This window comes from Scatophagus argus, chromosome 6 (genome assembly GCF_020382885.2).
Source record: "Scatophagus argus isolate fScaArg1 chromosome 6, fScaArg1.pri, whole genome shotgun sequence".
In the NCBI taxonomy this organism is placed as follows: Eukaryota; Metazoa; Chordata; class Actinopteri; family Scatophagidae; genus Scatophagus; species Scatophagus argus.
In genome coordinates this window covers 5,110,417-5,125,337 of record NC_058498.1, presented here as the reverse complement: position 1 = coordinate 5,125,337, position 14,921 = coordinate 5,110,417, and the positions used below count along the sequence as shown (strand labels likewise).

General features: G+C 42.3%; 1 protein-coding gene across 1 annotated transcript in view; it reads right to left on the bottom strand.

Annotated features, from left to right (window-relative positions):
- The window catches only part of LOC124060514 (collagen alpha-1(XXIV) chain), an 82,301-nt gene that overhangs the window by 58,220 nt on the left and 9,160 nt on the right, over positions 1–14,921 (bottom strand). Inside the window, exons 2-5 of the mRNA XM_046391589.1 lie at positions 13,940–14,010; positions 9,702–11,080; positions 4,965–5,018; positions 1,490–1,543 (exon numbers count right to left, since the gene is read on the bottom strand). Coding sequence (XP_046247545.1) covers positions 1,490–1,543; positions 4,965–5,018; positions 9,702–11,080; positions 13,940–14,010 — 1,558 coding nt within the window. The remainder of the gene's footprint in view (positions 1–1,489; positions 1,544–4,964; positions 5,019–9,701; positions 11,081–13,939; positions 14,011–14,921) is intronic.

Below are 14,921 nucleotides of genomic sequence, written 5' to 3'. Positions count from 1 at the left end.
AAGCACATTATCAAAACATTTCAGACTCAGGCATAAAACACGTCAAGCTCAGCATCAGGGACTATTTTCCTCTGTTTACGTCCGAGGAACTAGCACACTTCAACAGGAGATGTTTTCCCAAACTGGGACAAAGAGTCTCTCAGTCCCTTTTCCACCTCCACAAATGGGTTGGGGGTGTGAGAATGACTCATCAACAGGCCACTATGGTATTAGATAAACTGATTTGGGCTCTGCATCATGTGTACACAGCCGCACCATATTTCAGAATAACCTTTTGGAGGTCCTCAACTAAACGTGCAAAGTGTCCCAGCAAGGCCAGAGGTGACTCAGAACAAACCCATCAATCTCCCTGGGCTGTTTGAATCATCAAGGAGGAAAACAGAACATTCCTGTCTTTGTGTGTGTGTGTGTGTGTACAAGATACAAGATATGTGTGTGTGTGTGTGTGTTAGGAGTTAGGTGGGAAAAGAGATTAGAATTAATGAAAACACGTACTCGCCTTTAGCTTTATGTCTACTAACAAAGATTCAAAGTGATTAACACATTGTATCCAGTTAGAAGAAAAAGTGTCATACAAAAAGGCAAAGAAGGGAAGGTTGGACCATCCGCTTATCCTCTGTTTGTGGTCCTATAGTGAGACTGTTTCCCCTCCGACTGCATGGTGTGTGCAGCCAGTCAGGACCACAGTCACCACAACCATCTGCATGGAGCTGGCCACATCCTTGCCCAGATGTACCAGTGTATCCTTTACATCTGGTCCCATTCTGGAAAAGGATTACCAGACGTTTAAAAACGCTTTCATTTTTGTTTTTCCCCATATACGATGTGAGCATCATGGTTAATGAGCCAGAACTGGCACGATTATGTCCCGTGGTGAGAACCAGGAGAACAGCAATCTAGGCTTAAGGGGTACGTCATTTAGCCCAGCAATCATCCTTGACTCCTCTGGTCCTTCCTGATAACATTGTGACACACTGGTTTGAGCCTACATCTGGCTGTGTCTGGTTTAATCTCACTTACACATGCTCTGAGCGGCAGAGACAGGCTCTTTATGTCACTCGATAAAAACAAACCACAGCAGACTACACTTTTGTGAGCGTGCAGGAATTAATGACCTGGTGATATCACCACAACACTGTCCTCCAGGGCAAGCAACATCAGCTGCAGAGGTATACAAACAAATTAAGGCAAGGGCCAGGTACATTTCACGTGCACAATCTGGGTTTGGAGTCATGTTTGGACCTAAAACTTACATACTGCTTTTAAATAAAAGAATGTAACATTTCAAGCTAGATACAATGTCCTTTGATGCCTAAGCACCCTAAGGCAGTAAGAAGGGCTCAGACATGTCACATAAAAATGGCTCGGGCTTGTGGAGATGCTTCAAGCTCTGAGGGAACTCGTCTGACTCGTCTATATTCACAGACACTGACCAGAAACCTGTCTGACACTCTCAGGGAGCTGTCTTAGAAGGGAGAAGGTCACTCACCTTGGGTCCAGGTGGTCCAGGTGGTCCTGGGTTTCCAGGTGGACCAGTTGGACCCTGGAACAGATGCAAAAACATAAAGAGACAGAGAGAGAGAGAGAGAGAGGACATTTCATTAAATTACTGTGCATTGTTGAAAAAGCATAGCAATCTAAACTTAAGTAGAATTACAGACGTAGCCTGTGAGCCTCATGTCATTCCCCCAAACCTTTGGTGTCAATCTGCTGCTTCCTGAACTTTATCGTTTTGCTTCCCCTGTCTGATAACACGTTTTAGCTTGCTGTTTAGGTTACGAATTCCTGCAAATAGTTTGGAAATCATGCTCTCAGCGAGTCTGCGCCCACTGATTTGGGATGGATTTGTAAACTCGTTCACACATACTTGCAAATGACCTCTTAGTCAAAGGGAAGATTAACCTAAATCTAATCTAAACTTTAAGTGTGTGTTTCTTTGGCTCCATCGCCAACACTTATTTAAGTGTGTTACTTCCTCATTACTGCAGAAGAATGCAGATGAATATGGAGCAATATCAAGATGTTTGTAAGGGAATGTGACTTGCACATGGGCACATTGACTTAAGTACTTTTGTTTTAAATCTGTACTTTTGGTTTCCAAAACCTCAGAATACAGAATGCAAAAAGCTGTGGGAGTGGTTTACAAATCTGTGGGCATGGATTAAGAATTTGAGAGCTGAGTTTGTACACATGGATTTGTAAACCGAGAGAACAGACTCACAAGTGTCTATGTTTTGCTTGCGAACAATAACAAAAATGCAGTAAAACAATTAAACCCAACAAATAAACACATAAACACAAACAGGTGACTAATCACCGACCTGGGCTGACGCCTACAAGCAAGTATCAGAGAACTGGGGTTACACTGGTAACAAAACATTATGCAAAACATTTCTTCAGAATTGCACATACCCTACATGCTTACAATAAAAAAATTTTGTTTGTTCTCAGTGCACAAATTTCATTCCTTGAACATCACAGGTATGCAATGAATGCACAACCACACATGCCCCACTTATGTCTACAACTAGAAGTACTCATGCATAGGTGCACACACACACACACACACACACACACACACGCACACACAACATTCCTGAACATCTGTACTTCTGCAGCTTACAAGCCAGACTTTCTCCAGACTACAGGAGCCAGGAAGCAGGATCTCCCTCTCCCCTCCTCAGTCTCTCTCCCTCTCTCTCTCACTGTCATTTTTAATGTCAGTAATCTGAGCCAAAATTCCTTAATACGATGTTGTCCATTGAAAAGGAAAGAACAAAAAATAAGCCCTTGAAGCTTTAAAAGTCATCCTGTGAAGGCTTGTGGAGTGATATGTGTTTGACTGGGGAATGCAAAACTGTACAAAAAAGTTGCTTTATTGCAAAATGGCAAAACAGCTAAACTTCACTGCAGCCTTTTCCTTAACAAAATGCTCATTATTGTATCAATCACCACCTCAGTACTTCAGGGACTGCCTGAAATAAAAGAACATCTACAGTAAATTGGTCTGTTTCCACAATAAATGGCCACAGCGACATTAACAGTTAGAGGCAGAACAATAAGTGTGCTGCTCTGTGCTGAGACTGCAGAGACAAAACCACAGTGCCACACACTGCCCTCAGCTTCCCACCACATAATCATTCCAAGCCTTCCTCGATCTCCACTTTATGACTTAGCCTGTGGGGTTAAGACTGTGATCTGCATCAGCAATGTGCTTTCCAAGCCTTTTCACTGGAAAACTTGTTTTACTATCAACCAGCCTGTCTTTCTTCTAGTGTGCCTGTCATAGTACTGCAGAATATGAGGCAACAATCGGACTTTAGCCCTTCATGAAAAACCACTACCCTCTCATTCATTCAAACGGAGCCAGCTCATTGGCCGAGCAGAAAAACGCATGGCTCAACCTTCACCCCAACTGCCTAGATAATCCTTCGTTGTCTCACGGGCCCCTTAAAAGGTCAAGTGAGTAGGATTTATTGGCAAAAATCAACCTAATATTGAGAATCATGTGTTCATCTGTGTCTAATCTCCTGAAAATAAGAATCACTGTGTTTTCTTTACTTTAAAATGAGCCTTTTATTTCTACAGGGTAATAGGTTCTCTTCCATGAAGTCAGACAAGTTGCACATCATGTTTCTACAGTAGCCCAGAACGGACAAACCAAACACGCTCTAAAAAAGGGCCATTCATTTCTTGGCAGCCACTGCAGGGGAGGGTGAGTTGATGACTGTTCACTTGGTTGCTATTGATACCCAAGCTGTTTTAATGCAGTGCTGTTTTAGCTATGAATTCCTGCTATGAGGCCAAAATGGAAAATGGTCTATATGTTAGTTTGAAACTGTCCCGTAACAGAATGCAGTTAATCTGTCGTCCCCCACGGTTCGGAACGCATGTGATCCATGGTTTAAATGCAAAATGTAACCATCATAGCATGCAGTTTTATAGCGGCAGTTATTTTATGAAGTAATAATTACCTAAAACTAGATGAAAACATAGACAGATGTGTATTGTGTTTTATTCTGACTGATCTCGCTTTCACCTTGTTCAAGACAGTCTATACAGAGTCAAGAATTAAGTTAATTTTATTGCTTCCTTAAATACTGATGCACTGTAGATATTTACATTCCCTGTGTTAAATTAGCCTTGCCATAGAGTGATGGTGCCCAGGAGTGAACAAGTTATACACCTTCCACCTAACACATACCAAATACATTTAGTAAAATGTGTTATTTTCCTTTTAAAGATGCCTCCAGGGCCTGTGGCGTGATCGCAGCATTGCATCATGACAGCCTTGGCAGTTGCATACAGCGCAGCCTCAAGATCAGAGCGGAAAAGCAGCCTGTAATGCCGACGCTGCTGCTGCTTGCAGATGGCTGCATCTGGAACAGTTTGGTCACTCAGTCTTGATGTTCCAAAGGTGCAAACAATAAACAATGTTGTCTGCATCCTCAAAGTTTGCTTTCTAAATGTCATGAGACTTTACAAAGCAAGGCTCTTAATCAAGCTAACCACAAACATGTCTGTCAGAGCCTCTTTACCTAAAGCTGCAGCTGGATTGTGTTGGAAAATACAGGAAAGACACATATGGCCGCTGCCTGTTGACTGCCATAACAACATATGAAATTGCAATGGTAAAGTCATCAGTGAATGCTGTTAAATCATCAGTTAGTGCTGTTGACTAGCAAGTTTGCTGTCTTTAACCTGAGCTCAATATCTGTTTAGTGATTCAGTTATTAAATCACAAAATCTACAAACTGCAATTCTCATACATACCTGATCATGTAAAGAAGCCTTTGAATTCATGAAGGTGGGAAGGGTGGTTACAAAAGCATCCTTTGTTTATTTGACGCATTCTTAATAGTATCTCTTACAGTGAGATGGTCAAAATGCTGAATGATCAACAGAGTTACACCTACTTTGCAGCATGCTGCCCGTATGTCATCATCTTTGCGCATGTTACTCACCCGAGAACCTCTTTTTCCCAGAGGACCAGGTAATCCAGGGGGACCGGGAGGACCCTAAATCAGAGAGACAGAGGGACAGGAAGAGAAAGACGAGAATGTTGCAGAGAGAGGGAGGGAATGAAGGGAAAAAAAACGAGAGATAAGAGTATGTTAATGGCAAGCAATAACATGCAGTGCACTGTCCAGGCCTATGCAATGATGAGTATGTGCCACATTTATGTAAGAGCTATGAAGTTCAAAGAATGGAGCCAAGTTTTTTCAGCTAAAAGCTCTAATAGGAAAGCGCTGAGTGGAAGGGTCTTGTTACATTTTCGGGATGAGACTAACACCACCAGCCTTTGAACAGACTACCGAATCCTTCATCATGGAAACACGTGGAACGACTGCATGTCATGTTCTGCTAGATGCAAGATGTACTGCCAAAGTCTTGTCAAAAAGATAACCATAAAAAAAAGAATAAACTTTAAAATGAAGAGCTCTTAATTCTTTTCAAATCCTACTCTTCGTTGAATACAAATACTTTTTGGCTCCTTCTTCACAGGACGTACTCTACAAGCGCAGTGTTTGTTCAAAGCACAACGGTAGCCTTAAAAAATGGAACACCCACAAATATTCGTCAAATCATTGTTGTATGTCACGCAGAAGTGATGCTATACCAACTAAGCTATTGGCAGTGTGAGTGCAAACAGAAAATAAACCCTTTAAGCCAGGTAGGTCTCAGGAAGCTCCTTCTCAGAGAGGGCCCAGAACTGTTTGGTTCAGAAAACACCTTTTGTCGCATATCTTTGGAACCCAGTCAGCCTGAGAGGACAACTGCAATTCCAAATTTAAAAGAGCATGGGATATCCAACCTTCACTGCACTATATTAACACTGCCAGTGGGTATACACAGAGTTTTCCTGGTGGCCATTTCATCCCTATCTCATGCTGCTGAGTAATTATAATTGCTGCCAGCATATTTTGCCTAACAGCTCCTTAAAAGTGAACTGCCACCTCATTTCTGATCAGTAATGACAGAAAGCTTCATTACCGATCAGCTTGGTCAATTATTTATGACAAGGAAATGGCTTACAAAGATGATAGCATATGACATATGTACATGTGCACGGAAACAAAGCAAACAGGATGGATCACTTAAGCTTGCCAAAGAAGAGTAAGCAGAGTTCACTAAAGTATGGATAATAATAATAATATTCTCCATTACTAGATAGCATTTAGGAAGCAGCAAGAAATCCCCTTCTGATCAGGAAAGCTATTTTTTCCAGAGGCCATTCTGCTACCTCCCAATTCAATCTACCCTAAAAAAAAAACATCGCGCTACAAGGTACAGTTTTCAGCAATTTAAGTCAAATCAAACACTGCACTATTTTATTTACTATTCTGAGTTTTTGGAACTGTAGTGGGGGGCTCTGGAGCATCCTTATCCCTGTCAGTAAGAAGTACTTGGGTACAGAGGGAGATAATGAATAAAGAAACAGCTGTTTGTTCCTCTACACTCCCACACAGACACATGGAAACTGTGAGCACACCACCGCCTTCGCCACAACAGCAGGGCCTAAAGAAACTGAGGCATTCATGCAGTAAAATGATAATATTCACAAGTTTAATCTGTGCTGCCAAGGGTCAGATCTTTCCCAATGGAGTCAATTCAAGAAGTCAGTTTTTTCGCTAAGCCGAAGGGTAGAATGAATCATCTTTTGAACTTGTTGCACTGTCTGAAGTTAATTTGAGCTGACACACAATAACCCCTGCATCGTTACCCAACGTGTGGTCACTAAGTAAGAGCTCTGCTGTAGGTAGCTTAATAACAGTCCGTGCAACAGAGACACTACCAAGTGGGAAAATGCATTAAGGAGGTGATGACAAGCCCACACTCCGACCTTCCTTTTGAAGAGTTCAGACTCATTCTGAGCCACTGTTGTTATCACATGCAGTCAAATCCAATCCAAACATGTGACGTTAAAAATCTAACTCACACCTTTCCCACACAGAGGAATGCACAGTCATCTGGCAAAAAAAGGCTTTATCAGGCTTTTCTGCTTTCACAGGAAGCTTATTACATTAGCACATTCGCCACCTTTGAGATATTTCTTTTATTTAAATCCATAACTTGGTCCATACAGGGGCTATGGAATACAATAAATAGCACATGGACACATCAGTCCTATGATGTGTGCTATAGGGATATACTGGTTACTATCATCCCAATGTATAACAATCCACACTAAATAGACTTTGTTTGTCAGTGTGATAGTCTGATAAAATTTCCAGTTTCTGCTACAAGTTTTATTCATTAAGTCACAGTGGTTTATGGCCTGAACCACATGTTTGTGGTCTAAATGAATTCTGCACAGAGTGGTACACGGGTTTTAGTTTTGGAAAATAGAAAAGCACTAGTAACAGATTAGGAATCAGTTTCAGGACCTGGCTGGTACCCTGAGTTTAGAACTGCTATAGAGTCAAGAAAACTCAGATCGGTGCCTCCTTACAGCACATTTCTAACTATAAAGAGGGCTGCCAATTAGATGCTGCACACAACTTCTCTCATTTGCTTTACAGAAGACAAAACCATAAATGAAATTAGGGTTAGGCAATTGTTTTATTTCCATATCATGCCATCACAGTTACTCGAGACCTCAGAGAGGTGATCAGGTAGCCAGGGACTGGCTATGGAAGGAGGAGGAGTTGTCCCCAGTGCCACAGCTGGCTGTGTGTGAGAGTTTTTCCTTTGAGTTTATTTATCACCGACAGCATCACCCAATGGCTGACAAGGGAAGTCAGTCTTTAAATTGACAAAATGATGTGCACATTTTACACACGTGCTGCAGCAGTCATACCTTTGGTCTGACTGATCTGATCTGACGGGAATCAGAGTTCTGTGTTCCGCTACACATCTGCTCAGGTGAGCTGTCACGCACAGATTTCAGCTTTATGCAGTGGAATTGTTTGTAATAACGCAGTCCTTAAGGATGGATTTTGCCCTCCATATGTATGTAAAGTTGCTAAAAGTCCAAGATAAGTCCATACCCACTTGGTCCCCCCTAGTGTCTGACTGAAAATTCCATCTTGCCCCACATGCTGGTCTTCTAACAAAAAGCTGGAGTTACTCACCCGGAAAAAAAGACTTTTTTCAGTTCCTGGGTTTTGTTTTCAAGTAACTTGAAACATTTAGGTTACATTTTTTCAAATCTAATAATAACTGCAGGGCCAAGGCATTGATACTATTCTAGCAGCTGCTGTCTCTGTTCTGTATGTTGCAGTTCATTTGGGGAGTCATTAATATGTACATGATACCGACACTGTGAGTGTGCTGCTTAAGGAATTATCTGTTTTGGTGATTAATGTAACAATTTCTCCCTCTGTGTTGTTCATTTATTGCACTGGCTAAATTTGACATGAATATGAAAAAATATGATTATTTATGTTGGGGGGAATCGTGCATTTATCCCCCTGTCACTGAGGGAGACTTAAAGAAAAGTATTTGTAGCTCCAGGGAGAGTCGCGATTGAAAAAAAAAAAAGAAAGTGAAGTCAACCTCCAGCCACTCTCCTTATTTGATAAGTAACAAAGAGTCCCTAAGGATACTACAAAAGTCAAAGTCTGTGTGTTATCTGTGATATCTCGATGAAATATGGGTTTGTGGTGCTGCTTGAAGTTGCTGCCAACAGAACAAAATAAATGTTTCAAAAGCAGCTTGAGAAAAAAAACAACTAAGATGCTTAAGGAATTAACTGCAGTAAATGGTACTTTAAAAAGAAAAAAAAACAGAGGTAGAATGTATACATGTCACTGTACTGTCTGGTTATGTGGCTGAAAAACTGTGAAAAATTTCCCCCAAGGAAGTAAACCAGCTTATTTTAAAGTTTAGGAGGCGGTGACACAGAGTGAGCCACTGACCTTCAGCTGACCCAGCATTCAAAACATGCCTGCCTCAAAGTGGTCCAAGTAGTCAAGACATACAAACCTTTTTAAGATAACAGCCCATAGAACAAACATTCGGGATAATCTGTCTATATTTTTTGCCAAATAGCACTCCAACTGAGAAGGGGTTTGTGGCTCAGGCTGTATCAGTGTTAAAGGCTCATAATACTGCAGTACGTGTTCTCAGGTTTTGACATGTGAAGATAAGTTGTAAATTTGTGTTGGCAAAGCTGTGTCTCCCACCTACAGACCCGCAGGCACTTTATAGCTGAGGTACTAATATGGAAACTTGCGGATGAGTCAAGATACCTTACATCATTGCATGCAATCCTAAGTTTAGACAGATCACATACAAAGACTCGACACATGTCACTCTCAGAAACCTAGGCAGTACCTGAAAATCTGAACCATAAAAGCAGAGTTAAGAGGCTATCCTGACAACCTGCTAACACCTTAAGGATAGACAGCTAATTTTCTTTGCCAGTCTGTACCTCCAACCTTCAGATGACTTGTCCTCTCTAACAAAAGCACAAAAGTGTACTGGCAGAATCTCAGTAAGGGAATGACGTGTTAGTTTAACGTGTAGATACATGAAAAAAGAACAGCGCTTGGGTATTCCATCGATCTAAATCACTACACCGCTCTGCCAAGACAGCAAAATTTTGCATATCATCACATAGTGGCCATAAATTACATTCAATTGTATTTTCCTCCTGATCATAAACAAGCAGTACACTGACTTGCGCTTCAACTCTTTGGATGACGTTTCATGACCACTCATAACTCCGCTCGTCATTCTTAAATGCAGTCACTTACCAGAGGGCCTGGCTCTCCTTTGGGGCCACGGAAACCGTATTCGTAGTCATATAAGAAGTCTGGTTCCTCATATCCATAATCATATCCTCCCATGTCTACATCATCATAGCTGCCATCCAGATCATGCTGTTCTGAGGTGTCCACCTGATTCTCCCGGTACAAAGTAGTGCCATTGGCTCTCAGATGAGTCTCCATGAGCTGATGATTCTGTTGGGAAGAGTCCCTGGTGCTGGTGATTGAGTTGTTCCTGAGTCCCTCTTTAACTCGACTTTGCCTGACTGGGGAAATCAGGCCTGGGGTGGCATCTGAAGTCTGCAGGTTCCCAGAGCTGCTCTCTTCCTCTGTGCTGTTTTCAGAGTGATCAGGATCCCCCCGGGAGCTACTGGCTTTTGCCAACACATTTTTAGTAGTGGTGACAGTTGTGCTATGGGCAAGATCCAGGAGTCCTTTTTCATTCAGGGTGGTTAAGGTGGGGCTGTCAGGCTGAAGCAAGGATGCAGTGGAGTGGGCAAAGGGATCCAAGGTGGTAATGTGGCTCTGGTCCCCCAGATGAGGCTGTACTGATGGACTTAAAGTTGAATACTGTGTGACTAAACTACCAGGGGACAGTTTGAAAGCTGCTGTGGTTTTCAATGGGGTATGACGTGTAGCTGCTATTCCAACAAGGGACTTTGTCAGGGGGTTCGAAGGTGGGTCATTTGCCTCAATATTCAAACCAGGATGTGGCAAAGGCAATCGGTAAGTGTCGGCCAGCCGGCACTGTGTTTTAAGGTAGTTGCAGTAGTGCGCGGCAGCTTGAGCTGAGGGATAGATATCTAGTTGGCAAACTCGACCAGTGAATGGTGCCGCTTTGGAGTTCATCCTCCCCAGCGTAAAGAGACCCCCGGAATCCCCCAGTGACTGAGATCTCCCCAGGGTTTGTTCCCGTTGCTGCACTGCCCCGCACTCCGCATAAAAGGACACTGAGCGTGCACGAACACCAACAGCAAAAGGGTGACGGCGCCCATCCTGCCAGTTGTAGGTGAAGTAGATGGGGGCTTTCTCAGCAGTGTAAACCACCACTCTGCGCGGCAGCAGCTGAATGCCAAAACGCAGCGTGTCCCTGCCATCTTTGACACTAAAAAGAAAAGCATTGTTTGCTCGCCAGGAGCTTAGGCTAACCACAACAGAAAACTCCTCACCGATCTCCGGCGGGATCAGACTGCCTGCTGGAGCCTCATAGAGAGAATTTGAGCCTAGTAATACCCCATATCCAGAAACAGGAGGGTAAAAAGGTGAGGAAACAGTGGTGTGAGTAGGCAAAGGTGGGTCTGTCCTCTCGTAGGGATTGTCTGCACTGCCTTGACCCGTAAACCCCAGGCGATAGAGGATATCCACTCCTGAAGAACAAAGGAGACAGTGATATGGTTAGCATGCTGAAACTCACTAAACAGGTAGGCTTCGGTTGAATACTTTCCAAAAGCCTTAAGATGTTCACATTTGTGAAAATTGACAATTTGTTTCCAGATAAACCCACCAACACAACTTGAGAATGATGTTTATGGTACTTCATCTTTACTGAAGAGATGACAGCAGGGAGGAATGACATGGAACAATGATCCCTGTTCCACTGCATTTGGTTACAGACCACCATAAGGTGCACAGGACATCTGTTGATAATACTGCAATTATGTCCTCACTGATAAACTTATGACAAGTCTCATAAATGCTTTATTCCTCCTCCATCGCTGCTAATTTTAATTCAAGATTCAAGAAAGATGCATAAGTGATACAAAGGCAAACAACCACGGAGCACTGCATAATCATAGTCCTTTGTTCAAGTTACATGACTCAGCAATAAAAACAAAACAAATCACTGGTCAGACAATATACCCTTACAACAGTCTCCCCATGATGCTGGTGACCCCTCCCAGTTTTCACTTGGATTAAGTAACAGAAAGGCAGCTGTAGCCCAGATGAGAGGAGGGGACTAAGGAGGGGTGAGGCCGAACTGGGATACAGGAAACCAGTCCACACCGCCTTTTTGAATCAATGTGCCAAAAGAGATTCACGAGAGCAGCTTTCCTCCAAATGGTCCTGTCATTCTTTTCCCATGCCCACAGGTGATTCTTCAAAGAACCCCCTGACAGTGAGGCACAGCCAGGGGAAATCACTTAAAAAATTATCTACAGACTGCAGGATATTCTGTGCTTTTTTGGCTTTGAGTAAAGAGTAACAGACAAATCACTAGGCTAGAGGGCAATGTGCCACGTGTCACATCCTGAGCAATGAAAAAACAAATATGTTACTGAAATGACAAATGGAAACAAGGATAACGGACACAAATTATAATCGTAACTGTCAACCGCATCACAAATGTGTCATTTTGTGTGGTGTGGTGTCTGTGTGTGTGTGCATGCTGTTCATGTGTCTGTGTGTATTACTGTAGACACTGTCATTCGTCGAGAGTAGTTCACTCGTGTTGTTCGTGCCATAGATATGTTTGTTTCAAAAATAAAAGAATTCTTTAATGGAGGTAGGGAATCAGAGTCAGAAAGACAGGGTACAATAAACAGATAAAGAGATAAAGGACATCACCCTGGATGAGTTTTTATCAAGGTTTTTATTCTTGCAGCACAGGGAGATCTAACTGCATCTGATCTGAGCACGCACTGAGATGTCCTGAGGTAATGCCAGCCCAGATTCCAATTAACCTGTCTCATACGTGAAGGCAAGCTGCTCCAGCACTGTGTGCATTTCTCCTCCCCTCGTTATGATGGACTGATCCTGCTATCAATTTAATTTCACTATAATTCCATCCATAAGTAATACAGTCACAGAAAGTATATCTCTCTTGCTCACGGTGCTGCAGGAATGAGTCTTAAAACTCAGAGATGAGTTAGCATTTTTGTACTACCGGTTGCGTTGTCACTCTGGACTTTCTGAATGGGTTTTTGGTCAGAGGTATGAAATAAAGTCTCTTCTGCTATAATCCAAATTCCATTTGAAAAATTCCATTGGCTTTCTGTCAATGGAAATATGAGGTGATGTGATGAGCTAACTTCCTGGTTGGCCTACAAACCTACGCCATTCTTGTCGCACTGCTTAAGGCGAGGGACCCTTGAGGCGGTTTGCTTCCTCTGTTCAAGGTGCAACATGCTGATTCAGAACTTGAATCAGTGCTTTCTTTAGATTATTTTGACAGCATTATTTCTTGCTGAGTGGGTTCAGGGAGGGAAGTCACTTCTGGAGAAATATGTAGGATTATTTTATTAACTATGGCAGTAACTATAAGGACACTAGCTGTAGTGACTCTACAGATGGTGAATAAAATCTAAGATCAACTCCTAACTTCTGCCCTTCTCACCTTCAACTTTTCAACTCCTTGAAAAAAACAAGCAGATGGATATCACCTTATCCCTAGGCCTTCACCTGAGATTTCCTCTTCCTCTTTGTCTGACTGATTGGTGTACTTTCCCGGAGTGCTCTTTTTACCACACGCTTCACATTATGTTTGCACGTGACATTTTTAGAGCCCTCTCTGATGGAGCAGAGGTGAGCGCACAGAGAGGAAAAAAGATGGGCATGCAAAGAGGCAGTGAAGGCTGAGAGGCTATTCTTTTTCTGCTTCTACATGCACGCTGTGGCCTGGAGAGCAAGAGCAGACATGTTGGGGAAGAAGGTTAAAAATGAGAAAAAGAGCAAAGAAAGATAAGCTCCTGTTTGTAGCTACTGTCCCTATGTATACTTACTCCAGTATAAAATATGCAGCAATAAAGATTTACCTTGGAGTTGTTGTTTTATATTTTAGCTCTTGCTCTGCAAAACGTTTTTCTCGCAAAACGTAAAGTATTGCACTATAGAAGGATGCACCAATCACACTGTGTCTGCCCCAGTACAGCTTTCAAAACTGAGGATGAATCTGACACCAGTGATTCTGAGATTTAATGTAGCTAATGAAGTCTGCTTGATACCCCGTCTGCTTAAGGACAATGACTTTGTTAGGTGCATAAAACTATGTTAACTTTGCAATAATACCTACATAGCTCCGTCCCTCTTTTAATTATTCAAGTAGGGGTCACACAAATCAGTCACATATATCTTAAGTATGTCCCTGACACTATCTGATCAAATGTCAGAGCAGTTTACTGGTGACAAAGACAAAGCAGACATAGGGAAAGGCTTTACAAAAGGTGTGTTAGTAATAATCTTCTACACTTAGCACATATTTAGTCGTGCATTCGAGATCTGTTGTTTACCTTGAGCAAGGTAGTCTTCTTCTCCAGGGAGTACTGCTGAGCATACTGACAGGAGCAGGATAAAGTTCCACCTAGAAGGACGAACACAAATTAAAAACAGATTAGTTCACTGATTGTGTCAAGTTAATTCTTTTTCTCCACTTATTCTGTTTGAGGAACATGTTGCCAGTCCATCACAGGAATTCAACAATGACCACAATGATTCCACAAAAGCAAATACAAGCGAGTGAGGTACACAATGACTGTACGCATGGATGATCGGGGCTGGAAATTCAAGCCTCGTGTTTCTTGCTCTGAGGCAAAATACACCATACAGACGCATGACAGGTGGTTTTCACTGTGTATGAAACTCTGTAAAAACAGAAATGACAATAACTTGGCTCTTTTTCCATTCAGCCATTAATTATTAGAAAGTCTAGCTAGTCTGGCCTCTTCTGCTGACACAAGAAGATAGATGCTAAACAAAAATCACAATGTAAATGAGAGACGCTGAGAATGAAAATGTTCTGGTGTCCACTACGATCTCTTTCAACTCTCACTGCTATCTTGAATAATACTGAGTTTAACACGATTAAGGAAGCAGTCGACTTCGCAGCATGGAAACAGCAGGAGTAACCAGCCTCGAGGACTTTCTCAGACGCAGCTCTCTTATGACCTTTGACCGTCTCAAACAAACATACAACTTACAGATCACTGTCACTAACGGCACATATAGGTGCAGAGACCACAGACCAGATTATTCATATCCATAACTTCCGCAACTTCAACTTTACTACTTAAACTATGTTCATTTCAACGACGAAACTTACTTTCATGACAACACATGTCAATATTTCTTCAATACCAACAGATAAACGCACATTACGTTTAACTGAAACAATTTAACTGAATCTACACAAGGTCCTAGACAGAGTACACATCACTCACAAAATGTACCATATGGGCTTGACAGACAGCAACACCTGCACATACAGTCCAGTGC